The sequence below is a fragment of the Pristiophorus japonicus genome, chromosome 1 (genome assembly GCF_044704955.1).
Source record: "Pristiophorus japonicus isolate sPriJap1 chromosome 1, sPriJap1.hap1, whole genome shotgun sequence".
NCBI classification, from domain to species: domain Eukaryota; kingdom Metazoa; phylum Chordata; class Chondrichthyes; family Pristiophoridae; genus Pristiophorus; species Pristiophorus japonicus.
This window is the reverse complement of record NC_091977.1, coordinates 34,301,506-34,328,880: the sequence shown is the minus strand read 5'-3', so window position 1 is coordinate 34,328,880 and position 27,375 is coordinate 34,301,506. Positions and strand designations below refer to the sequence as shown.

The following is a 27,375-nucleotide window of genomic DNA, read 5'->3' as shown; positions in this document are numbered from 1 at the left end:
CAGCAGCTCGACCTCAATTATGACACGCAGCTCCTGTTTGTGAACTTGGGGGGTGCCAGGACCGCCCTCCGGGAGCTGCCTGTCTTTTACAGGGAACTCATCAGGGTCTGGAACAAAGTCTCCACCAAGCGCAGCTCTCCGCCGGCTGGAGTGGCGGCCGTCCTGCAGGAACCGCTGCTCGGGAATCCGTACCTCCACGGCCGAGGCTTTATGTGGCGGTCGGAAGAGAGGGCTGTGGCTGGTGAGGTGACCAGGGTCAGGGACCTGCTCGATGGCGGAGGAGCGGGCTGGATGGCGCCAGACACGCTGGCGCGGCGCCTAAATTCTGCCAACGTCCGCCACGCGGCCGATGCCATCGAGTCGCTAAAAACAGCTCTGGGCCCTGACTCCGTTAGGTGCATCGAGGAGGCCCAAGCTCGTGGGGAGATCCCGTCCGAACTGACCCCCGTCCGGATGGAATTCCTCATCGGCGCCAAACCCCGGAACCTCCCTCGGGGGCCGGCGCCTCACAACTTGAGCCGCCTCGGGGAAATCCCCTCCGTGCCTTTCAGTTCCGCGCGGAGGGGTTTCCTGTACGGGCTGCTCCTGCACACTCTCAACTTTGCCATCCTCGCCGGCCGTCCGGACACGCCATGGCGTACCATCTTGCCGTCCGGAGGAGGTGGGTGTCCCCGATGGAGGGCACTCTACGCAGGGGTCCTCCCACTATTCATCGGGGACTTGGCCTGGAGGGTGGTGCACGGAGCAGTACCGTGCAACAAATTTTTAAGCCGGTTCACGGACTCCCAGGCCACCTGCAATTTCTGCGGTCTGGAGGATTCCGTGTTCCATGTTTTTATGGAATGTACAAGGTTGCAGCCCCTGTTTTATTATTTGAAGGGGCTGCTCCTGAAATTCTGGCTGCACTTCAGTCCCACTCTCCTGATCTTTGGGCACCCTGTGCGGAGGGGAGCGGGTAGGTCCGAAGGCCTCCTCGTAGGACTGCTCCTGGGCACGGCCAAGGGTGCCATCAGCCGGTCCAGGCAGCGGGCGGTCGAGGGGGTCGTTCAACCTGACTGCCTGCCTCTCTTCCGCTCTTACATCCGGTCCAGGGTGTCCTTGGAGATGGAGCACGCGGTGTCCACCGGTACGCTCGTGGCCTTCCGCGAGAGGTGGGCACCGGAGGGACTGGAGTGCATCATCACGCCCGGCAACTAAATTTTAATTTGATTTTACGTTTTAAAGCTTAATTTGTTTTAATTGCCGGTGCTTTTAGTGTCCCCCTCCCCTTTTATAGGGGGCACTTGGAAAAATGTAATTTTAGCGCCCCCAAAAAAAACCCAAAAAAAAAACACAAAAAAAGGAAAAAAAGGGGCCTTGAAAATGTCTGCTGTGTCACCCAGGCGGGTGGCACGGGTTAATGTTTGTTTTTTTCAGGTAAACTCAAAAGAGTTTCATGCACAAGGACCCCCAGGTCCCTCTGCACCGCAGCATGTTGTAATTTCTCCCCATTCAAATAATATTTCCTTTTACTGTTTTCTTTTCCCAAGGTGGATGACCTCACACTTTCCGACATTGTATTCCATCTGCCAAACCTTAGCCCATTCGCTTAACCTATCTAAATCTCTTTGCAGCCTCTCTGTGTCCTCTACACAATCTGCTTTCCCACTAATCTTTGCGTCATCTGCAAATTTTGTTACACTACACTCTGTCCCCTCTTCCAGGTCATCTATGTATATCGTAAACAGTTGTGGTCCCAGCACCGATCCCTGTGGCACACCACTAACCACCGATTTCCAACCCGAAAAGGACCCATTTATCCCGACTCTCTGCTTTCTGTTAGCCAGCCAATTCTCTATCCATGCTAATACATTTCCTCTGACTCCGCGTACTTTATCTTCTGCAGTAACATTTTGTGTGGCACCTTATCGAATGCCTTTTGAAAATCTAAATACACCACATCCATCGGTACACTTCTATCCACCATGCTCGTTATATCCTCAAAGAATTCCAGTAAATTAGTTAAACATGATTTCCCCTTCATGAATCCATGCTGCGTCTGCTTGATTGCACTATTCCTATCTAGATGTCCCGCTATTTCTTCCTTAATGATAGCTTCAAGCATTTTCCCCACTACAGATGTTAAACTAACCGGCCTATGGTTACCTGCCTTTTGTCTGCCCCCTTTTTTAAACAGAGGCGTTAAATTAGCTGCTTTCCAATCCGCTGGTACCTCCCCAGAGTCCAGATAATTTTGGTTTCCATATTTAAGAAAGTATATCCTTGCTTTGGAGGCAGTTCAGAGAAAGTTCACTAGGTTGATTCTGGGGATGTGGAGGTTGACTTATGAGGAAAGGTTGAGTAGGTAGGGCCTCTACTCATTGGAATTCAGAAGAATGAGAGGTGATCTTATCGAAATGTATAAGATTATGAGGGGGCTTGACAAGGTGGATGCAGAGAGGATGTTTCCACTGATGGGGGAGACTAGAACTAGAGGGCATGATCTTTAGAATAAGGGGCCACCCATTTAAAACAGAGATGTGGAGAAATTTCTTCTCTGAGGGTTGTAAATCTGTGGAATTCGCTGCCTCAGAGAGCTGTGGAAGCCGGGACATTGAATAAATTTAAGACAGAAATAGACAGTTTCTTAAACGATAAGGAGTTATGGGGAGCGGGCGGGGAAGTGGAGCTGAGTCCATGATCGGATCAGCCATGATCTTATTGATTGGCAGAGCAGGCTCGAGGGGCCTTATGGCCTACTTCTGCTCCTATTTCTTCTGTTCCTATGTTCCTATATGATTGGCTGCTCAGCCTGCTTGCTGACATCACTGTTGCTGGATGCCTCAGATCCCCTATAGATGGCGCCAGAATAAAATTAACATTGAAATTTGTGAAATCCACACCACAGAACCTGCTTAAATGCTTGTGGGCAGCTTTCTTTGAGGTCAGTGGCTAATGCCGTCCCTTTGACGCTGACTGCAAAATCCGGGCCATTATGGTTGAAATTGTCAGTGGCCAAGGACTGATGTACTGAAAATATGGTCATATGTCGAATAAACTGCTTTTTATACAAGGAAAAAAGGAACTTGCATTTGTATTGTGCTGTTCAGAACCTCAGGATGTGCTTTACAGCCAATGAAATACTTTTGAAATGCGGTCAGTTTTGTAATAACAACTTGCATTTCTAATGTAGGAAATGCGGCAGTCAATTTTGCGCACCGCAAGGTTCCACAAATAGCAAAGGGATCATGACCAGATAATCTGTAATAGCGTTGTTGAGTGAGTGAAATATTGGCCAGGACACTGGGAGAACTCTCCTGCTCTTCGAATAGTACCATGGGATCTTTTGCAACCACCTCAGGGCAGATAGGGCCTTGCTTTAACATCTCATCTAAAGACGTCACCTCCGGCAGTGCAGCACTCCTTCACTGAAGTGTCAGCCAGGATTTTGAGCTCAAGTCTCGAGTCTGGAGCATACATTTATACTTCGTGTTGATGTTGACTGTAAATCTGGAGTCCGAACCTCACTCGTGAGACATGTTTAAAGGATAGTGTCAGACTGCTTTGGTTTCACACACTGCACTGTGGTCTCAAACCTGGTAGTGCTCAGAGAGTGTTCAGGACTCTCCGGACAGTTTGTAGATCCATCTCACTTCAATTAAAATGGGATTCACTCCTCAATACTTTCTAATTATTTTAAATATTTAATAGTTGGGAGAGCACGATTTCCCCCTTCTATGTCCAGATTTATATACAGCTCTCTCCGGGATAAGACTGATTTAGTTCCATGTCGGTGCTGGATACATTTGTAACTTAGTGGAGCCCAAATTGCATCCACCAGTCTGACTTGGTAGGTGCAATGTAAATGTAAATGCATCCTCCTGCCACGTAGGAATCTAGACAAGTAATTTGACAGCATCATGTCTTTTTATCGGGCACCTAAGCGTCCAATATGACGGGTAAGAAGCACGAGCTAGAAATTCACCACTGACAAATTGATGTGGGTAATAAGATAGGCGTCCATGACCCCTACCTAAAACTGGTCCTTTGCATATGCAAATAAAGGGCCAAACTTCTATGAGGCCCCTGTGCAAAATTGGGTTGCTCTGAACGCAGCTGGCATCTGGCTGGCTGAGTTCAGAAAAAAAACAGGTCTACATTGATCCTTAAAGGGAATTCTGCAGGCCGCACACCCGAAAGGTAAGTTTGTTAAAAAATACTTGACTCTGGAGCCTGGAGTTGCAGGAGTATTTCTCCCGTTCCCACATTAAAACTACAGGCCGCTGTTTACAACTGGGCACCTGTCTCCCTACCACCGCCTCGTGTCCCCCCCCCGCAATCGCTTCAACGACCTACCTAAAAACAGCTTCTGGGTGACTCAACTGCTCAAAATTTGACGCCACACCGCCGACGAGCTGCCTTGTGACAACTAGCAGACGCCCACAGTTCACTGGTCTCAGGCCTGAGGCCCTGTATCGTGTGTGCCTCAGGCCAACCCGTTCAGGCACTGGGCTTGTTCCTTAAATCTAGTTATCACCACCAGGTCAGTGCCAACAAATTTCTAAGCCTGAGTGTCCTGATTTAAACCTGACATGCAGCAATGACAAACCCTATTTCAAGATTTGAAAGCTTATCACCCAAAGCATCAAAGAATCAGTGCAACATTGAAGCTGTTCGAGAGAAGAAACCTTGGTCCCAGAGCTATTAAAATATAGTGGAGTACTCATTGTAACAACACAGTCCTCTTCCAAACACTTATTTAACATAAGAACATAAGAAATAGGAGCAGGAGTAATCCATTTGGCCTCTCAAGCCTGCTCCGCTATTCAATAAGATCATGGCCTCAACTCCACCTCCTCTCCCGCTCCCCAATAACCCTTGACTTCCTCAACAATATCTCAACAATATGCCCCCCAATGTTAATGAACTGCTCTGTAAATAAACCGGAGAGTTGTTATGATGAGCGAGGAGGACACAGATTTAAAATAATTGGCAAAAGAACCAGAGAGGAGAAGAGGGGATTTTTTTTTTATGCAGGGACTTATGATTATCTGAATGCACTGCCTGAAAGGGTGGTGGAAGTAGATTCAGTAGTAACTTTCAAAAGGTAATTGGGTAAACACTTGAAAAGGAAGCATGTGCAGGGCTATGAGGAAAGAGCAGGGGAGTGGGACTAATTGGACAGCTCTTTTGCAAAGAGCTAGTACAGGCACGATGGGCTGAATGGCCTCAATTCGTGCTCTACACTTCTAGAAGTTTAAAATGGTCTGAACAACTTCAGTAAGCAGATCTCATTTAAAGAGGTGAATGTTCTTACATTCTTGTATTATTCCGTCAAAGTGGGGCTTGGAATGTCAAAACAAGCGAAGCAAGCAGTATTGCAAGGATTTTATACAGGGTGTAGATCAGAAGTATGATGTGGTGTGATTTTTGTTTGATGATAAAAGTATTTTTTTTTAAATACACTCGCCATTGAAAATAATCACAGACATCTATACTTCAGGCATCCATTCTTCATAGTACTTTGCTCTTTCCATTCAAATTAGCACATCAACATTGAACTGATGCCACTTCAGCACAGAAGTTCCTTTTTGTTATGTTAGAAGATATTAACACTTCAAGAATGGAAAGATCTGTCACATTCGAGCTGATGCTAACAGTTGCTCTAAAATTTGACGAGCGACAACTGTTATTACCTATGCAGAATACCTTTCCCTTAAACTCTCTCTAAAGTTCAGGAGAAGCCGAGGAAATTACTCCTGATTCTTCCAAAACTGGAGGTGCTTGCACTGTGCGGTTTGAGCTATTGCCTTAATATCTCCATTAAATAATGTCAATCGAATAATGGAGAACTTGGTTTAAAGCTTTGGTCATAACGCTGTACTTTTTGCTTCGATGACTAGATCATTTAATGACTATATCTTCACCCATTTTCTGCCATAAGATGTGATGTGGTGATTTATCTATTTTTAAGATGTACTGCACATATTGTCAAAACTGTTGTCTTCTCTATTGAAACTGGCTCTAACTTATTTTTATGTTAACACTTTTATAGGGCCAGAATAAGACATGATTTTTTTTTAAAGTTATCACAAGCATCATCATCAACCAGTTGAAACTTTATCTTCTCTGTGTAAACTGCTTTCTACTATGTTTTGGATTAAATTGCATGTGTGTTACATTTAGCATGGAGCACGCTTCAATCTGGAGGTTCAGCATTGGATGCAGTGGAAAAGGGTTGCAGCCAGTGTGAAGTTGAGCAGTGTGATGGCACTGTGGGATATGGAGGAAGCCCAGATGAACATGGGGAGACAACACTGGATGCTATGATAATGAATGGGTAAGTAATGTACCTGACCACTACTGCATACTGGGAAAATGTATCTACTTACAAATTGGATCTTACGACCAAATTTGCGATGAAATACACTTCTTGTTATGACTGCCCTTGTGTAATAACATATCGATGTTCTATAAATACCTGTGAAAAGAAATAAACAGGTTTCAAAACCTTTGCATTACTGTTTCGCTTCAGTCCGCCATGTTTTGTGTTGGTTTCCAATGTCGGTGTATCACCGGAGGGTATAAGGAGTGTCTTTCCTCTTCTCTCCCGCATCCCCCAATTGTTTTGGAATGGCTTATGTCTCCCCTCTCCAAATCGCAGAACTGCTTGTGATGGTCCCCATCTTCTTGTATGTGGTTGCACTCTGGTTTTGCAATGCATTTTAATGTAATTGCAAGCAGTCCAAGAAGTTGAATGCAACATATATGAATGTTGTATGTGATTTGTATACTACATTTCATTTTGTGTTTTGATGACCATTTAATATTTTTAATGAGAACACAACAGACATGAACATCAAAGTCAGACAGAACTGTAGGGGGAATGAAAACTCACAGCATATAATTTGCTGACTAAAAGATGGATATTGAGATTTATCACTATTATATAATTTTTTTAACTCCTCAGCAACACGATCGAGGTTGGAGGGGTTGGAAACCTTCGAAGAATTAAAAATGCGATCAGTGTTGCTCGAGTAGTGATGGAACACAGCAGTCATACACTGTTGGTGGGCGAGTCAGGTAATCTCTAGTCCTCATTGAGGAAGAAAGAATTTGCATAATTTATAGCTCCTTTTACGACCTCCGAACATCCCTAAGCGCATTACTCCCTAAGTCTCTAACTTGTCAGGCTACTTGTCCGACATCCAGTTCTGGATGAGCAGAAATTTTCTCCAATTGAATATTGGGAAGACCAAAGCCATTGTTTTTGGTCCCCACCACAAATTCCATTCCCTAGCCACTGACTCCATCCCTCTCCCCAACTCCTGTCTGAGGTTGAACCAGACTATTCGCAACCTTGGTGTCATATTTGACCCTGAAATGAGCATTTGACCACATATCCACGACATAACTAAGACCGCCTATTTCCACCTCCATAACATTGTCCGTCTCTGCCCCTGCCTCAGCTCATCCGCTGCTGAAACCCACATCCATGCCTTTGTTATCTCTAGACTTGACTACTCCAATGCACTCCTGGCTGGCCTCCCACATTCTACCCTACGTACACTAGAGGTGATCCAACACTCGGCAGCCCATGTCCTAACTCGCACCAAGTCCCGCTCACCCATCACCCCTGTGCTCTCTGCCCTACATTGGCTTTTGGTTAAGCAACGCCTCAATTTCAGAATTCTCATCCTTATTTTTAAATCTCTCCATGGTCTCGCCCCTCCATATCTCTCTAATCTCCTCCAGCCCCACAACGCCCCAAGATGTCTGCGCTGCTCAAATTCTGCCCTCTTGAGCATTCCTGATTATAATTGCTCAACCATTGGTGGCCGTGCTTTTTATTGCCTAGGCCGCAAGCTCTGGAACTACCTGCCTAAACCTCTCCGCCTCTCTACCTCTCTTTCCTCCTTCAAGACGCTCCTTAAAACATACCTCTTTGACCAAACCTGTGTTAATTTCTACTTATGTGGCTCGGTAGTCAAATTTTTTTTCTCATAATACTCTGTGAAGTGCCTTGGGATGTTTAACTGCATTAAAGGTGCTATCTAAATACAAGTTCTTCTTGTTGTTACAGCCACTGTTGTAATGTAGGAAACAGTAAAATGATAACGACCAGATCTCCAGGACTAGTTTCGATTGCCTGGATGGGTTGGAGAGGAATTTTCCCAGATTTTTTTTCTCCCAAATTGGCCTGGGTTTTTATCTGGTTTTTGCCTTTCCCAGGAGGTCACATGGCTCCGGTTGGGGTGGAGTGTAGAATGTTTTCGTATAAGGGGTGTCGCAGTTGTGTGAGGCAGACTGGTTGGGCTGGGTGCTCTTTGCCTTTCCGTCATTGTTCATAGGTTTATATGTAACCTTCAGGGCTGCTGACCAAGGGCCGTGCGGCTCTTTGTCGGCTGGCGTAGACACGATGGGCCAAAATGGCCGCCTTCTGCGCTGTAAATTTCTATGTTTCTATAATTTGTTTGTGACATTGGTTGAGGGATAAATGTTGGCCAGGATAGCAGGACGAACTCCCCTGCTCGAAATAATGTCATGGGATCTTTTACATCCACCTGAGGGGGCAGATGAGGCCTCGATTTTAACATCTCATCTGAAAGACAACAGCTCCGACAGTACTGCACTGGTGTCAGCCTAGATATTGTACTCCAGTCTGTGGAGTGGGACTTGAATCCACAGCCTTCTGACTGAAGTGAGAGTGTTACTCACTGAGCCATGGCTAACATCGTGAGAAACAATTCAATAAAAGATTGTAAACAAATGGTAAATTCACGACAAAAAAAATCACGCATTATAGATTTAATTACTGAAAGGATTGAATGACTAGTCCAAAATAAAAAGACCAACTGCAATTAATTTTACCTTTTTTATTCGGGTGACTTTTAACATTGGAAACGTTATTCAAACGGTAAGGCAATTTGTTTGTTAAAGCTCTCAAAGTCAGTCAGTTCCTGCAAGTGCACCCTTAAAAGGAATATAGAGACATCGTTAATTTTGGACCAGTCTCCTATCAACAATTAATACTATTGGAAGACAGAATGACTTTTTAAAACAATGTGTTGGGTATAAGTTCTTGGAAAAGATTCATAACATAATGGAAAAACATGAGCAAATTATGATCAATCATAGTTATGCTACAGTATAAATAATGCTTAAAGTTTATTCATTGGGGAGAAGTATAAATCAGGTCAATCTAAAATATTATGCAAGATCTTGGTAATTAGGTTAGAAACAGATCCTTAATAATTAACTGATCTAGTGAGATAATGGGTAGTTGACACAAGCTTTCATGATTCTGTGGAAACTCTGCCTGCTGTCTCCGTTAATGCACAGAAAATACTATACACAGCAGAGTGGGATGGACTTAATCCTTTCTTTCACTTAAATCTTTATTTCTTCTTATCTAAGGAAAGTTATACTTGACATAGGGGGAGTGCAGCCAAGGTTCACCAGATTGATTCCTGGGGGATTGTCCTATGAGGAGAGGTTGAGTAGACTAGGCCTCTATTCTCCAGAGTTTAGAAACAAGAGATGTACCATTGCAGTCAAGAAGACACTTGAAGGCATAGATACCAACTTGAGATTGAGGAGATTAGGCCTATATTCCCTAGCATTTAGAAGAATGAGAGGTGATCCCATTGAAACATACAAAATTCTTACAGGACTTGACAGGGTAGATGCAGGGAGGATGTTTCCTCTGGCTGAGGAGTCTAGAACCAGGGAGCTACAGTCTCAGAATAAGGGTCGGCCATTTAGGACTGAGATGAGGAGAAATGTCTTCACTCAGAGGGTGGTGAATCTTTGGAATTCTCTACCCCAGAGGGCTGTGGAGGCTCAGTGATTGAGTATATTCAAGATGGAGATCGATAGATTTTTAGATATTAAGGGAATGAAGGGATATGGGGATAGTGCAGGCAGGTGGAGTTGAGGTAGTAGATCAGCCATGATCTCATTGAATGGCCGAGCAGGCTTGAGGGGCCAAATGGCTGCCTACAGCTTCTAATTATTATGTTCTTAAAATGTATAATTGACAGCTATTTTATGTTGAATTTACTTTGGTCAAGTCTCACTTCCTGATGGGCTGTATTGATGGGCAATGCTCCCAACTGTCTCCAGAGGAAGATGGCCAATTGAGATCAATCCAAACTCCGGAAACCCCGATACAAGTTGAGAATTTGGATCCCTAGCATTTTTGGTTTCCTGAGGTTGAGCAGGTCTGAATTAGCTCTTGTGGGTCCCATATGAATTCATGGCCCTAGCCATATCTTATGCCATTGCTTAGGAATGTTCACTGGTCACGTTACAGATAGTCAAGGCTCTACTTCTGGGTCTCCATGGTGGTAAGAAAATTAATATTTTTAGAAATGCTAATTGAACATTTTTTGACTAATTTTGTCTTGTATAAAAAGGGATGAGGGAAGTACTTTCAAACAAAAAAGTCTGTCCAGAATAATTTTCTCATCTGAAAAATATTTGGGTCGAAATTGCCCCTTTTGGCGATTCCGTTAGCGCACCCCAGAGCCGCTAACTGGGCGCAAAACACTTTTCTCCCGGGGAGGTGGTGCTACTAGCACCCGTGAAATTGCATGGGAGTTAGCGGATGCGTTACCATGGCAGGGCCACATTCCATGGGTAGTGCCCTGGGCCACTGCACAGCCGGCGATGACATTGTCGTCATGCGCGGCGACACCTTAGCGATGCGCACTGACCCCTTTCTGCCCCGCGGCGGATATTGCCCCGCGATGCTGGCGCAAGCAGTTGTCATGGCCAGCCTCGCGGGTTGCGAAGCAGTCTGACATCCACTCGCGAGGCGGAAGTTAAAGGGGAGGTCACGTGCGCCTCTCGCCGCCATCTTGGTGGTTTTGCCGACTCACCGGTCGGCCCGAATTCTTGCCCCCTTTGGGTGGTCCGGGCCACCACCATGCAGTCCGGCACTCCATTTTAGGTGCTGGGCTCGCGCCTAGTACCTGGTGGCCTAGTGGAGGCCATCAGAAGTCGTGCAGAGTGCGCAGCGGCCCTCCCATTTTTAAGCGAATTGCAATCACGCCTCGTTAGCATTGTTGGACCTGCCCCATGAGGAATTGGAGCGCGCGATATTGCGCTCCACTTCTTCTGAGGGGCGGTAAGGCCAATTCTGCGGCCGGGGCAGGACTAACACGCCGGGTGCAGGAAGTCCCACCCTGACCGCCCTCCATTGTGCAGGGCAATTTATCCCCCATTGTGCTCCCAAAGAATATTTAAGTGGCTAAAAGGCAGTGAATTGAAAAGTTCATTACAACAGTAATGTGTGCTGTTCATTTAATAATAATTTTCATGTATCTAGATATCTTTAAACACTTCGTGTAAATACAATATTTTTCCAACAGCATCAATTTTTGCTCAGAATATGGGTTTCCTAAGTGAAGATTTAACAACGAATACATCTCTGTGCATACACTCAAAATGGCTGGCTGGAAAGTGCCAGCCCAATTTCTGGAAGGTGAGTGTCCTTTCTATAAAGGACAAGTCCCACTTACTATTTTAGATGCTTTTAAGATGGGATGTCGGGTCCGAAATGAAAATAAATACATAAATTTTACATTACTGTCAACTATTGTGAAAGAAACAATTGATTTTCACAGAATGTATTACCCAATGCTAAAACGTCGTGTGGACCATACAAGCGAAAGAAGGGACTATGGTCAAAAAAACATAAAATGCCAGCACAGCGGGTCAATTTTCACAACCATGACACCATTGGTAAGTCCTTTTCTTATTTTGATATAGATATGTCTTGTGTATATGGAAAGTAAATGGGATTTCTAGCATGAAGACATTTTGTGCAGTTATACTGAGGAGTTGTGGATTCGTGAGTGATTTCACTAAATTGCTGATTTTTAATTTAGGTATGATTGCGATTGAGAAGGGTGGAAGTATAGCTGCTGGGACGTCTACTAATGGTCTAACGCACAAAATCTCAGGGTATGCATTCTTGGGTTTTAAGCTTCTAGTGAACAATCTCTCTTTCTCTGTCTCTCTCTCTCCTTTACACAGCAGCATAAGGACTCTTGAACAGGTATCAATTGGGCTGGCAGCCCAATCTATTTTTAAAGTTCTTTATTCTATTTAAGACGATATCCTCGTCTATTTTAATATAAACAATTTTGAGTGAACCTCAGTCAATATTTGAGGTTATTACAAGCCAGGGGTTCTCAAACTTTTTGCTTCCGAGGCACACCTCCCTCCAGTGTTGTAAAATAAATTCACGGTCCTCCGTAACACAACACAAGTATTTGTTCTGTATAAAAATTGGGGGCGGGACAGGAGGAGAGAGACAGTTTGTCCCACAGTCTGCCGGGAGGGGGTGGCGATTGGTTCTGCGTTTCAGTCACTCATTCAGTGACTGAACTTTAGTGACAACGGAAGGTTCTGGAAACGCTGCAGGCTTGGCACCTCCGGACAGGCCAAGGAGCGGCTGCACTGCCAAGCGGAGCCTCACGGTAACGGTTTCAGGGGATTACCAAGCCGGGCCTGGGGTCTGGACCTGGTACCCATCCCAGCCCACTGAGGCCAATCAGCCGCCTGGGAAGCCAGGGACCCTCTCATCCCAGCCAAGCCTGCACTGCTTGCTTTAGTGCACGAGCCAAAGGTGGGCAGAGGAAACGTTTCAAGGACACCCTCAAAGCCTCCCTGATAAAGTGTAACATCCCCACTGACACCTGGGAGTCCCTGGCCAAAGACCACCCAAAGTGGAGGAAACGCATCCGGGAGAGCGCTGAGCACCTTAGATCTCATCGCCGAGAGCATGCAAAAATTAAGCCCAGGCAGCGGAAAGAGCGTGCGGCAAACCAGTCCCACCCTCCCTTACCCTCAACGACTATCTGTCCCACCTGTGACAGAGACTGTGGTTCTCATATTGGACTTCTCAGCCCCTAAGAACTCATTTTAAGAGTGGAAGCACGTCTTCCTCGATTCTGAGGGATAGCCTATGATGATGATGATGCACCAGGTTGGTAACGGTATTGTACTTTCAACAGTGAAATCTAACTTAGGCACAATCCAGAAGTACATTTGTTCAAAATGCTAACAATTGTCGGATGTTCTATTTGTGTTTCTCACAGCCGTGTTGGGGATTCACCAATAGCTGGAGCAGGTTCTTATGCCGACAGCACAGCTGGAGCTGCAGCTGCTACTGGAATTGGAGATATTATGATGCGATTCCTTCCGAGGTACGTCATTCTTAGCAAATTTGCTTTTGGTGGAAGATGTAGTTCAGAAATGGGAGGGGTCAGACAGGGCAGACGCGAGGCAATCCAAGATGGGTTTGTACATAAATAGATGTACGTATCGCAACAATGTGGTAAAGGAGGCTGGTGAGCTGCAGGCACAAGTCACCACAAAGGCTTGGATTTTGCAGTCGGTGAAATGGCGCTTGCCATTCACCTCGCTGAGCTGCCCACAAAGATTTGACTGACTTTAGAGCGTAGACTTGCTGTGATCTGGTGTCTGTTCCGGCGCTGCACCCTTTTCAGTGCATCTGTGGCATCTGTCAGCAGGGCAAAAACACTAAGTTATAAAAAAAAAAATCTCCAACACTAATTTTCTGGAGAGAATGTGACTCCAGAATTGTAAAATTAATTTTTCAGAGCCAGAGAGGATTTTCAGCAGTAAGTATCACTTACCACGTCATTAAAAACTAATTTACTCCTCAATGCACCAGCCCTAACATTTTTAGCTGTCTTTTTAATGCGGAACTAGTGGGTAAGTATGTCAAGTTCGCGCTGTTGCAGCCATTTCAATGCCGTGTCTATTGGCAAGAACTGCAACAGGGTATCTCTGACAACAACTTCTACATTTCCGCTTTTAACTGCGCACGTGCGTACACCAGAAGTTGCTGTTCAGTTTATCTCATAATAACGTTGAGCTCTAAAAGGCTTTACTGTTGTTGTTACAGCAAAATTTGGGTTATGATATAGTAGCATTAACAGAGAGGATTGGGAACTTGATAATCCGACCTACAAGGTATTCAAGAAAGATAGAGAGGGAAAAAAAGGAGATGGTGGCAGTATTGATCAAATAAACTATGATAGCACTGGAGAGGAATGATGTAGTTGAAGGGACAAAAGCAGTGTCTATTTCCTTAGAATTAAGGAACAATAGAGAATTTACTGACTGTATACTATAGGACACCAAATAGTGGAAAGGAGGTGCAAGTTACAGAGTAGTGATATAGACTGGGATAGTAACAGTAAAGGACAAAGAGGGGAGGAATTCCTGAAATGTGTACAAGAGAACTTTCGTGATCTATGTGTTTCTAGCCCAACGAGGAAGAAAGCTGTGCTGGATCTAGTTCTGGGAAATGAAGTGGAGCATGTTCCAATGGGAGAGCATTTGGGGAACAGTTCATAATGGCCCGGATTTTGCAGTCAGCGACAAAGGCACGGTGCTTGCTGCTGATCTCGAAGAGACCTGCCCACAAAAAATTTAGTGGGCTCTCTGGTGTGGATTTCCACTATTCTGACATGACTCTTTTTATCTGGCGCTATCTATAGGGGATCTGTGGCTTCGAGCAATAATGATGTCATCAAGCAGGCTGCGCAGCCAATCACATTGAAGGATTCTCACAAACAGCAAAACAAGAAGTAGAAAGTACTGATTATCATTAACTTTTTAATAATTATACAGAAAACAAAATAAAGGTTGGGATTAAGGTAGAAGCTGAAATATCATAAACTTTAAAAATTTAACATTTTATTTAAAAAATCTATGGAATTTTTATCATGGAATGGAGGGAATGGTGCTCCATAATTATAAAATTAGTTTTTCAGGGCCAGAGCAGTTGTTCAGCAGTAAATATGACATAGTATGATGTTTAAAAACTCAGTTACACCTCATTCAACAAGGCCCAACTTTTTCAGTGTTTTCTACAGCGAGAATTGTGGTTTAAAAAGTTGAAGTTCCCCTCAAATCACTGATTCTGTGTTGACTGCATCTGAGAAGACTACAACAGAGCACCCTATGGTTGAGAAGGTTATCACTGACAGCAACATACGGATTTTCACATTTAGTTGCGCATGTGCGGACGCAAGGAGTTGCTGTCAGTTTTACACAGTAATGAAGAGCCGTCAGTTTGTAGTCATTACAACTACAAATTCCAGGCCATTATCATCAGGTTTAGAATAGTTATGGAAAAGGACAAGGTATAATCAAGCGTTAAAAAAAACTTAACTGGAGGAGGGCTAACTTCAGTGAGTTAAAGGGATCTGGCTCGGGTGGATTGGAATTAAAAATTGGTAAACAAAACAGTAATTGAACAATGGGAAGCCTTTAAAGATGAGATAGTTGGGATACAGAGTAGACACATTCCTATGAGGGGGAAAGATAGGACACCCAAAGCTAGAGCTCCTTGGATGACTAAAGATATCGAGGTTAGAATGAAACCGATAAAGGATGCTTGTGTCAATCGTAAAGTTTATAATACAATAGAGAACCAAGCTGAATATAGAAAGTACAGGGATCTAAAAATGGGCATAAGAGGGACAACGAGTATGAGAATGGATGAGTAGCTAACATAAAAGGGAACCCAAAAGTCTTTTATAAATAGTAAAAGGGTGGGGCCGATTGGGGACCAAAAGGAGTTATTCCAGGAATAGTATGGACGAATAAATAAAAGTCAGCATAGATTTGTTAAAGACAAATTGTATTTGACTAACTTAATCGAGTTCTTTGAAGTAACAAAGGGTTGATATTGTCTGAGTTTCAAAAGTCTATTGACAAAGAACCACATAGCTAGCAAAATTAAAGCCTATGTCATTAAAAGAACAGTGGCAACGTAGCTATAATTGGTCAAGGCACAGAGAGTAGTGGTGAATGGTTGTTTTTCAGACTGCAGTGAGGCCTACAGTGGTGTTCCACAGTGATCGGTATTAGGACGACTGCTCTTTTTCATTATCTATATTAATAACCTGGACTTGGCTGGGCATAATCTCAAAGTTTGCAGATGACATGGACTCTGAAATGCAGAAAACAACGAGGAGGATAGTAACCGACTTCAAGAGAACATAGACTGGTGAAATGGGCAGACACACGGCAGGTGAAATTTAATGCAAAGAAGTGCGAAGCGAGACATCTTGCTAGGAAGAATGAGGAGAGGCAATATCAACTAAATGGTACAATTTTAAAGGGGTGTAGGATGAGAGAGATCTGAGAGTGTATGTACACAAATCTTTCAAATTGGCAGGACAGGTTGAGAAGTCTGTTTAAGTATGGGATCTTTGGTTTTATTAATAAAGCAATAGAATACAAAAGTAAGAGGTATGCTAAGCCTTCATAAAACACTGGTTATGCCTCAGCTGGCATATTGCATTCAATTCTGGGCACCACACTTTAGAAAGGATGTCAGAAGGTGTTTATGCTCCACACTGGCCTCCTACCATCCTCTTCATCTAACCCCATTATTACTTTCCCACTCATGTATTTATCTAGCTTTCCCTTAAATACATTTATGCTATTTGCCTAAACTATCCCTTGTGGTAGTGAGTTACACTCACTGAGTAAATAAATTTCTCCTGCATTCCCCATTGGACTTATTAATTATAGAAACATGGAAACATAGAAAATAGGTGCAAGAGTAGGTCATTCAGCCCTTCGAGCCTCCACCACCATTCAATCAGATCATAGCTGATCATTCCCTCAGTAACCCTTTCCTGCTTTCTCTCCATACCCCTTGATCCCTTTAGCTGTAAGGGCCATATCTAACTCCCTCTTTGAATATATCCAATGAACTGGCATCAACAACTCTCTGCGGAAGGGAATTCCACAGGTTAACAACTCTGAGTGAAGAAGTGTCTCCTCATCTCCGTCCTAAATGGCCTAGCCCTTATCCTAAGACTATGTCCCTTGTTTCTGGACTTCCCCAACATCGGGAACATTCTACCTGCATCTAACCTGTCCAGTCCTGTCAGAATCTTACATGTTCCTATGAGATCCCCTCGCATCCTTCTAAACTCCAATGTATAAAGACCCAGTTGATCCATCTCTCCTCATATGTCAGTCCAGCCATCCCGGGAATCAGTCTGGTGAACCTTCGCTGCACTCTCTCAATAGCAAGAACGTCCTTCCTCAGATTAGGAGACCAAAACTAAACCCAATATTCCAGGTGAGGCCTCACCAAGGCCCTGTACAACTGCAGTAAGACCTCCCTGCTCCTATACTCAAATCCCCTAGCTATGAACGCCAACATAACCATTTGCCGCCTTCACCGCCTGCTGTACCTGCATGCCAACTTTCAATGACTAATGAAGCATGACACCCAGGACTCGTTGCAACCACCCTTTTCCGAATCTGCCACCATTCAGGTAATATTCTGTCTTTGTGTTTTTGCCCTCTAAGTGGATAACCTCACATTTATCCACATTATACTGCATCTGCCATGCATTTGCCCACTCATCTAACCTGTCCAAGTCACCCTGCAGCCTCAGCTCACACCGCCACCCAGTTTAGTGTCATCTGCAAACTTGGAGATATTACACTCAATTCACTCATCTAAATCATTGATGTATATTGTAAAGAACTGGGGTCCCAGCACTGAGCCCTGCGGCACTCCACTAGTCACTGACTGCCATTCTGAAAAGGACCCGTTTATCCAGACTCTCTGCTTCCTGTCTTCCAACCAGTTCTCTTTCCACGTCAGTATGTTACCCCCAATACCCTGTGCTTTGATTTTTGCACACCAATCTCTTGTGTGGGACCTTGTCAAAAGCCTTTTGAAAGTCCAAATACACCACATCCATTGCTTCTCCCTTGTCCACTCTACTAGTTACATCCTCAAAAAATTCCAGAAGATTTATCAAGCATGATTTCCTCTTTTCAGAAATCTATGCTGACTTGGACCGATCCTGCCACTGCTTTCCAAATGTGCTGCTATTTCATAATAATTGATTCCAACATTTTCCCCACTAATGTCAGGCTAACCGGTCTATAATTGCCCGCTTTCTCTCTCCCTTTCTTTTTAAAAAGTGGTGTTACATTAGCTACCCTCCAGTCCATAGGAGCTGATCCAGAGTCGATAGACCGTTGGAAAATGATCACCAATGCATCCACTATTACTAGGGTCACTTAAGTACTCTGGGATGCAGACTATCAGGCCCTGCGGATTTATCGGCCTTCAATCCCATCAATTTCCCCAACACAATTTCCCACCTAATAAGGATATCCTTTAGTTCCTCCTTCTCACTAGACCCTCGGTCCCCTAGTACTTCCGGAAGGTTATTTGTGTCTTCCTTCGTGAAGACAGAACCAAAGTATTTGTTCAATTGGTCTGCTATTTCTTTGTTCCCCATTATAAATTCACCTGAATCCGACTGCAAGGGACCTACGTTTGTCTTCACTAATCTTTTTCTCTTCACATATTTATAGAAGCTTTTGCAGTCAGTTTTTATGTTCTCGGCAAGCTTCTTCTCGTACTCTATTTTCCCCCTCTTAATTAAACCCTTTGTCCTCATCTGTTGAATTCTAAATTTCTCCCAGTCCTCAGGTTTGCTGCTTTTTCTGGCCAATTTATATGCCTCTTCCTTGGATTTAACACTATCCTTAATTTCCCTTGTTAACCACGGTTGAGCCATCTTCCTCGTTTTATTTTTACACCAGACAGGGATGTACAATTGCTGAAGTTCATCCATGTGACCTTTAAATGTTTGCCATTGCCTATCCACCGTCAACACTTTATAAGTAACATTTGCCAATCTATTCTAGCCAATTTCACGCTTCAAACCATCGAAGTTACCTTTCTTTAAGTTCAGGACCATAGTTTCTGAATTAACTGTGTCACACTCCATCTTAATAAAGAATTCTACCATATTATGGTCACTCTTCCCCAAGGGGCCTCGCACAACAAGATTGCTAATTAGTCCTTTCTCATTACACATCACCCAGTCTAGGTTGGCCAGCTCCCGAGTTGGTTCCTCGACATATTGGTCTAGAAAACCATCCCTAATACACTCCAGAAAATCCTCCTCCACCGCATTGCTACCAGTTTGGTTAGCCCAATCAATATGTAGATTAAAGTCACCCATGATAACTGCTGTACCTTTATTGCACACATCCCTAATTTCTTGTTTGATGCTGTCCCCAACCTCACTACTACTGTTTGGTGGTCTGTACACAACTCCCACTAGCGTTTTCTGCCCTTTGGTATTCCGCAGCTCTACCCATACAGATTCCACATCATCCGACCTATTGCGTTAATTTCCTCTTTAATCAGCAATTCCACCCCGCCTCCTTTTCCTTTCTGTCTATCCTTCCTAAATGTTGAATACCCCTGGATGTTGAGTTCCCAGCCTTGGTCACCCTGGAGCCATGTCTCTGTGATGCCAATTACATCATATCCATTAACTGCTATCTGCGCAGTTAATTCGTCCACCTTATTCCGAATACTGCTCGCATTGAGGCAGAGCCTTCAGGCTAGTCTTTTGAACACACTTTGCCCCTTCAGAATTTTGCTGTAATGTGGCCCTTTTTGCTTTTTGCCTTGGGTTTCTCTGCCCTCCACTTTTACTTTTCTTCTATCTTTTGCTTCTGCCCCCATTCTAATTCCCTCTGTCTCCCTGCATTGGTTCCCATCCCCCTGCCATATTAGTTTAACTCCTCCCCAACAGCACTAGCCCCTAGTTCTGGTCAAGCCCGCAAGTGTAAACATATTCTACATCTACCCTATCCAACCCTTTCTTAACCTTAAAGACCTCTATCAGGTCACCCCCTCAATCTTTTTTTGTGGAGAAAAGCACCAGCCTATTCACTCTTTCCTGATAGGTACAAGTTCCCAGCTCTGTATGCTGTATTCTTACAGCGGTTCAGAAATGAATATTTAGGGCCTGAATTTGATGGCCTTACTGCCGGCTGCCACCATGTTTTTTGGGCGGTCTCTCCTCGGTGTCAGTTTTCACTAGGCCTCCTGCCGGCGGGAGGGAGGACCGCTGGGATCCGCCTGCTGACAGCCACAAGGCGCGTAAGTGGCCTCCCGCCCACCGAGCTGGCAGATTCCTCCCGGGCGGGAGTTGGCGGCAGCAGGGGGAAGGACCGCTGTGTGGAGGCAGGTCTAACCCCAACAGTAAGTATGAAGACCTGCAAAAAAAAAATCTCCATGAACTTCTTTTATTTTTTTTTCTGAGATTTTATGTGGATGGGGTCCCATGATGGTCTTCCAGTGTTTTTTTTTGTGTGTACATTTTTATTTTTATGTCCTCCACCCTCCCCGGGCCTGACTCAATCCTCGGTGGCACTTTGGCGAGGATTGCATTTGTTGCCGAAATTGGGAGCTCACGCCTGCTGCCACGTGGTAAGTCACATTTTGCTACCGGGCAGTCTTTCAAGGACTTTTTAATGAAACTCCCACCCAGAGTACCGTCTGGTATCTCAGTGGTGCTTTGGGCAGAACTTCGCTTCCACCAAGTTCGGGCCATAGGCTTTTTAATCAGTTAGCATTTAAAAATGTCTTTTACTAGTACTGATAAATGTTGCTTCTTCTGCAGAAAAACTGCTTGGTAAGCTTGTTCTCCAAATTGTGTGATTTTTGCTGTTCAATGTATTTACAATGTGACCATTATCTTAGTTTGGTGTTTTTGTCTCTCCAATTAGCTACCAAGCAGTGGAATACATGAGATTGGGGATTGAACCAACCGTGGCTTGCCAGAAGACTATTGCAAGAATCCAAAAGTATTACCCAAAGTTTTTTGGCGCACTTATCTGTGCCAACAGAACTGGGGGTTATGGTAAGTCTTTAAACCAAAACCTGTCAATAGGATAAGTGTGCAAAGCTAAAACCATACAGACATAAATAACCTTGAGTAAACTTGTCTTGCACTTAACTATAATCAAGCAGAATATATAGAAAATAAATTCATATGGTGAAAGCCTGCATGGGGCTGGAATGCTAAATGCACCCTTGCCCATGTGGGTACAGGTTTGTCAGTGGATCAGGCAGCATCTGTGGAAAGAAACAGAGTTAATGTTTCAGGCCGAGTTCTGATGAAGGGTCATCGACCTGAAACGTTAAATCTGTTGCTCCCACAGATGCTGCCTGACCCACTGAGATCTCCAGCATTTTCTGTTTTTATTGCAGATTCCAACATCGGCAGTATTTTGCTTTTGTATTGGGTACAGGTTTGTATTTGTTAGAGCAAATAAAGAACAAAAGGGGGAGAATATAGAAACATGTCCTGTTTCTAGACCTCTCTTTCTTTTAACATGATATCCAGAGGTACACTTTGATTAACTGACTCTATCCATAGTTGAAACATGCTGTTTGACCTATGCGTAATTGCAGTGAAACCATTGTGATGCCAAGTAGTCCTAACCCGCGACCTCTATCAACTAGAAGGGCAAGTTCAGGAGGTGCATGGAAACACCACCACCACCACCACCACCTGCAAGTTCCCCATCAAGTCAAATATCATTTTGACTTGGAAATATATTGATGTTCCTTCATCGTCGCTGGGTCAAATTCATAGAATCATGGAATGGTTATAGCACGGAAGGAGGCCATTCGGCTCAGCGAGCCCATGCCAGCTCTTTGCAAGAGCACTTCAGCTAGTCCCACCCCCCCCCACCCTTTCCCTGTAGCCCTGCAAATATTTTTCCTTCAGGTACTTATCCAATTTCCTTTTGAAAGCCACGATTGATTCTGCCTCCAACACCCTTTCACGCAGTGCATTCCAGATCTTAACTACTTGCTGCGTTTAAAAAAAAGTTTTTCCTCATGTCGCCGTTGGTTCTTTTGCCAATCACCTTAAATCTGTGTCCTCTGGTTATCAACCCTTCTGCCAATGGGAACGGTTTCTCTCTATCTACTCTGTCTAGACCCCTCATGATTTTGAATACGTCTATCAAATCTCCTCTCAACCTTCCCTGCTCTAAGGAGAACAACCCTAGAATCTCTAGTCTGTGCACATAATCCTTATTCCTGGAATCATTCTCGTAAATCTTTTCTATGCCCTCTCTAAGGCCTTCACAACCTTCCTAAAGTGCGGAATTGAACACAATACTTCAGTTGAGGATGAACCAGTGTTTCATAAAGGTTCACCATAGCTTCCTTGCTTTTGTACTCTACGCCTATATTTATGAAGGCCTGTATCCCGCATGCTTTTTTAACCGTTTTCTCAACCTGCCCTACCACTTTCAATGATTTGTGCACATATCCCCCCAGGTCTCTCGTTGATTAACCCCCTTTAGGATTGTATCCTTTAGTTTAAATTGCCTCTCCTCATTCTTCCTACCAAAATGTATCACTTTGCACTTTTCACCTGACACGTGTCCACCCCTTTCACCAACCTGTCTGTCTTCTTGAAATCTATCACTATTCTCCTCACTGTTCACTATACTTACAAGTTTTGTGTCATCTGCATATTTTGAAAATCTGCCTTGTACACCCAAGTCTAAGTAATTAATATATATCCAGAAAAGTAGTGGTCCTAGTACCGACCCCTGGGGAACGCCACCAGTCTGAAAAACAATCATTCACCACTACTCTCTCCTTCCTGTCACTTAACCAATTATGTACTTAGCCACTTGGCGAACTTAGCGAATTCCTGGAACTCCCTATCCAACAGTACTGTGGCAGTCCTTTCGCTGCACGGATTGCAGTGGTTCAAGAAGGCGGCTCACCACTACCTTCTCCAGGGCAATTAAGGATGGGCAATAAATGCCTTGCCAGCGATGCCCACACCCTATTTATGCAAAGAAAATGTCATAATGTTGAAAATTCATGATTTCTTAATGTTCGCAGGACAATTAAATGGTGACTTGCATCATGGACTTTTTGAGATGACAAATTGATAGGAGTGGATAAGAGAGACCATGTGGTTTAGTACCTAGACCTCCCAAAGGCTTATGATAAAGTCCTGAATGAGAGATTCCTTTTGATAAACCAAGTTCAGTGGGTAAGATGTGGACTGGTAGCTGACTAATAGAAAGGAAATAGCGGTAATCATAAGGGAATCTAGGTCAAAATGGGGAAGGAATATTAAGTGGGTCTGGGATGGACTTGGAATAGGCAGTCACAATCCCGGAAAGAAGGCGCAATAGGGTAGAACAGTGGCCAATGAAGTTCACTGGACACTGCAAGGCACTAACTATTCAAAGTAAAAATAGGAGCTACGTGTACCAAAGGGGATATTGAGAGACCCAAGGATGCTGGTAGACTTGATTGCTCACCACATCTAAACAGTGTGAAGCCAGAAAACACAATGAACAGGATGCTGGGATATATTGCCAAATCAGACCCCAGAACTCATGCTGAAGCTGTACAGAGCTGTGGTCAATCCTGAAAGGGTGGCTGGAGCCAGGATGTTGGGCTCATTAGAACCAGCTAGTTGCTAGGGTGAGAAGATGGAAAGGAGGATATACTGGAAGGTGAAGTAGAGGGGGCGCCGATGGCATTCTACATCCAGACCGACTGTGTATCATGTTGAGATTAGCTTTATCCCAGCTATAGTATCACAATAAGCATTTTGAAAGACGAGTCCAAAGGTTTAAATAATGCTTATTAAAAATAATGACGACTCGATGCAGAGAGCCATTAAATATTGGGTCTGAAATTCGGGTCGGAGACTTCCTTTGCTCGAATGCCTCCGTCCCGAGAATTTTTAATGAATTTACCTGGAGGTCCCAGAGGCACCTGTGATTCCGGTGGGGAGCCCTTCTCTTCCCAATGTCCTAGGGGGAGTGTTTGCTAGTGCTGTTGGGGAGGAGTTAAACTAATATTGCAGGGGGATGGGAACCTATACAGGGAGACAGAGGGAGACAAAAAGGAAGCAAAAGCAAAAGACAGAAAGGAGATGAGGAAAAGTGGAGGGCAGAGAAACCCAAGGCAAAGAACAAAAAGGGCCACTGTACAGCAAAATTCTAAAAGGACAAAGGGTGTTAAAAAAACAAGCCTGAAGGCTTTGTGTCTTAATGCAAGGAGTATCCGCAATAAGGTGGATGAATTAATTGTGCAAATAGATGTTAACAAATATGATGTGATTGAGATTACGGAGACGTGGCTCCAGGATGATCAGGGCTGGGAACTCAACATCCAGGGGTATTCAACATTCAGGAAGGATAGAATAAAAGGAAAAGGAGGTGGGGTAGCATTACTGGTTAAAGAGGAGATTAATGCAATAGTTAGGAAAGACATTAGCTTGGATGATGTGGAATCTATATGGGTGGAGCTGCAGAACACTAAAGGGCAAAAATCGTTAGTGGGAGTTGTGTACAGACCTCCAAACAGTAGTAGTGATGTTGGGGAGGGCATCAAACAGGAAATTAGGAGTGCATGCAATAAAGGTGCAGCAGTTATAATGGGTGACTTTAATATGCACATAGATTGGGCTAGCCAAACTGGAAGCAATACGGTGGAGGAGGATTTCCTGGAATGCATAAGGGATGGTTTTCTAGACCAATATGTCGAGGAACCAACTAGGGGGGAGACCATCTTAGACTGGGTGTTGTGTAATGAGAGAGGATTAATTAGCAATCTCATTGTGCGAGGCCCCTTGGGGAAGAGTGACCATAATATGGTGGAATTCTGCATTAGGATGGAGAATGAAACAGTTAATTCAGAGACCATGGTCCAGAACTTAAAGAAGGGTAACTTTGAAGGTATGAGGCATGAATTGGCTAAGATAGATTGGCTAATGATACTTAAGGGGTTGACTGTGGATGGGCAATGGCAGACATTTAGAGAACGCATGGATGAATTACAACAATTGTACATTCCTGTCTGGCGTAAAAATAAAAAAGGGAAGGTGGCTCAACCGTGGCTATCAAGGGAAATCAGGGATAGTATTAAAGCCAAGGAAGTGGCATACAAATTGGCCAGAAATAGCAGCGAACCTGAGGACTGGGAGAAATTTAGAACTCAGCAGAGGAGGACAAAGGGTTTGATTAGGGCAGGGAAAATGGAGTACGAGAAGAAGCTTGCAGGGAACATTAAGGCGGATTGCAAAAGTTTCTATAGGTATGTAAAGAGAAAGAGGTTAGTAAAAACAAACGTAGGTCCCCTGCAGTCAGAATCAGGGGAAGTCATAACGGGGAACAAAGAAATGGCAGACCAATTGAACAAGTACTTTGGTTCAGTATTCACTAAGGAGGACACAAACAACCTTCCGGATATAAAAGTGGTCAGAGGGTCTATTAAAGAGGAGGAACTGAGGGAAATCTTTATTAGTCGGGAAATTGTGTTGGGGAAATTGATGGGATTGAAGGCCGATAAATCCCCAGGGCCTGATGGACTGCATCCCAGAGTACTTAAGGAGGTGGCCTTGGAAATAGCGGATGCATTGACAGTCATTTTCCAACATTCCATTGACTCTGGATCAGTTCCTATCGAGTGGAGGGTAGCCAATGTAACCCCACTTTTTAAAAAAGGAGGGAGAGAGAAAGCAGGGAATTATAGACCGGTCAGCCTGACCTCAGTAGTGGGTAAAATGATGGAATCAATTATTAAGGATGTCATAGCAGCGCATTTGGAAAATGGTGACATGATAGGTCCAAGTCAGCATGGATTTGTAAAAGGGAGATCATGCTTGACATCTTCTGGAATTTTTTGAGGATGTTTCCAATAAAGTGGACAAAGGAGTACCAGTTGATGTGGTGTATTTGGACTTTCAGAAGGCTTTCGACAAGGTCCCACACAGGAGATTAATGTGCAAAGTTAAAGCACATGGGATTGGGGGTAGTGTGCTGACGTGGATTGAGAACTGGTTGTCTGTCAGGAAGCAAAGAGTAGGAGTAAATGGGTACTTTTCGGAATGGCAGGCAGTGACTAGTGGGGTACCGCAGGGTTCTGTGCTGGGGCCCCAGCTGTTTACATTATACATTAATGATTTAGACGAAGGGATTAAATGTAGTATCTCCAAATTTGCGGATGACACTAAGTTGGGTGGCAGTGTGAGCTGCGAGGAGGATGCTATGAGGCTACAGAGTGACTTGGATAGGTTAGGTGAGTGGGCAAATGCGTGGCAGATGAAGTATAATGTGGATAAATGTGAGGTTATCCACTTTGGTGGTAAAAACAGAGAGACAGACTATTATCTGAATGGTGACAGATTAGGAAAAGGGAAGGTGCAACGAGACCTGGGTGTCATGGTACATCAGTCATTGAAGGTTGGCATGCAGGTACAGCAGGCGGTTAAGAAAGCAAATGGCATGTTGGCCTTCATAGCGAGGGGATTTGAGTACAGGGGCAGGGAGGTGTTGCTACAGTTGTACAGGGCTTTGGTGAGGCCACACCTGGAGTATTATGTACAGTTTTGGTCTCCTAACTTGAGGAAGGACATACTTGCTGTTGAGGGAGTGCAGCGAAGATTCACCAGACTGATTCCCGGGATGGTGGGACTGACCTATCAAGAAAGACTGAATCAACTGGGCTTGTATTCACTGGAGTTCAGAAGAGTGAGAGGGGACCTCATAGAAACGTTTAAAATTCTGACGGGTTTGGACAGGTTGGATGCAGGAAGAATGTTCCCAATGTTGGGGAAGTCCAGAAGCAGGGGTCACAGTCTAAGGATAAGGGGTAAGCCATTTAGGACCGAGATAAGGAGAAACTTCTTCACCCAGAGAGTGGTGAACCTGTGGAATTCTCTACCACAGGAAGTAGTTGAGGCCAATTCACTAAATATATTCAAAAGGGAGTTAGATGAAGTCCTTAGTACTCGGGGGATCAAGGGGTATGGCGTGAAAGCAGGAAGTGGGTACTGAAGTTTCATGTTCAGCCATGAACTCGTTGAATGGCGGTGCAGGCTAGAAGGGCTGAATGGCCTGCTCCTGCACCTATTTTCTATGTTTTCTATGTTTTCTATTCCCGCGCTTCGGAGTGGGCTCCCGTCCTCGATGTTTGGATGCAGAAGGTGCAGTCAAATGTGACTACACAATCAATCAGGTACAGTATTCTCATTAATAGCAATGAGAACTCCGTATCTACGAGTTCTTATTGCTATTAATGAGAAAAAAACAAACACAACATAAAAAATAAAAAACACACCTCACATATTTAACTTTAATTGAAATTAAAGTTCATTTAAATGTTTAGAAAAAAAATATATTTTGTGGGGGTTTTTTTTTTTAGGTGTTTTAATTAGGGTTTAAAATAAACTTGCCTTAATGGACAGGGTTTTTAAACAATGTGTTTTTAAATTTTATTTCTAATACTTTTTTTATGTTTTAAAACTCTTACACTGGTAAAGGTAGGCTACGCGCCTGCTTTTTCCAGGTGCAAGAGTTTGAAGGACATTTGCTGGGCAAGAAATGGGAAATTAGCGTAATCGTGCCCATGCGAATATCCTTCTCCTGAAGATGCGGAGATCTGTAAAGCCAGAACTTGACAGATCAGAAAAGCTGTTTTTTGGCGCGTGTGCATTGGGTGCCGAAAAA

The 27,375-nt window shown here is 44.1% G+C and overlaps 1 protein-coding gene across 1 annotated transcript in view; it reads left to right on the top strand.

Annotated features, from left to right (window-relative positions):
* The window catches only part of LOC139278311 (N(4)-(beta-N-acetylglucosaminyl)-L-asparaginase-like), a 44,375-nt gene that overhangs the window by 5,161 nt on the left and 11,839 nt on the right, over positions 1 to 27,375 (top strand). Inside the window, exons 2-8 of the mRNA XM_070897009.1 lie at positions 6,166 to 6,319; positions 6,950 to 7,062; positions 11,355 to 11,467; positions 11,610 to 11,727; positions 11,874 to 11,949; positions 13,089 to 13,196; positions 20,602 to 20,735. Of these exons, the coding sequence (XP_070753110.1) occupies positions 6,166 to 6,319; positions 6,950 to 7,062; positions 11,355 to 11,467; positions 11,610 to 11,727; positions 11,874 to 11,949; positions 13,089 to 13,196; positions 20,602 to 20,735 (816 nt within the window). The remainder of the gene's footprint in view (positions 1 to 6,165; positions 6,320 to 6,949; positions 7,063 to 11,354; positions 11,468 to 11,609; positions 11,728 to 11,873; positions 11,950 to 13,088; positions 13,197 to 20,601; positions 20,736 to 27,375) is intronic.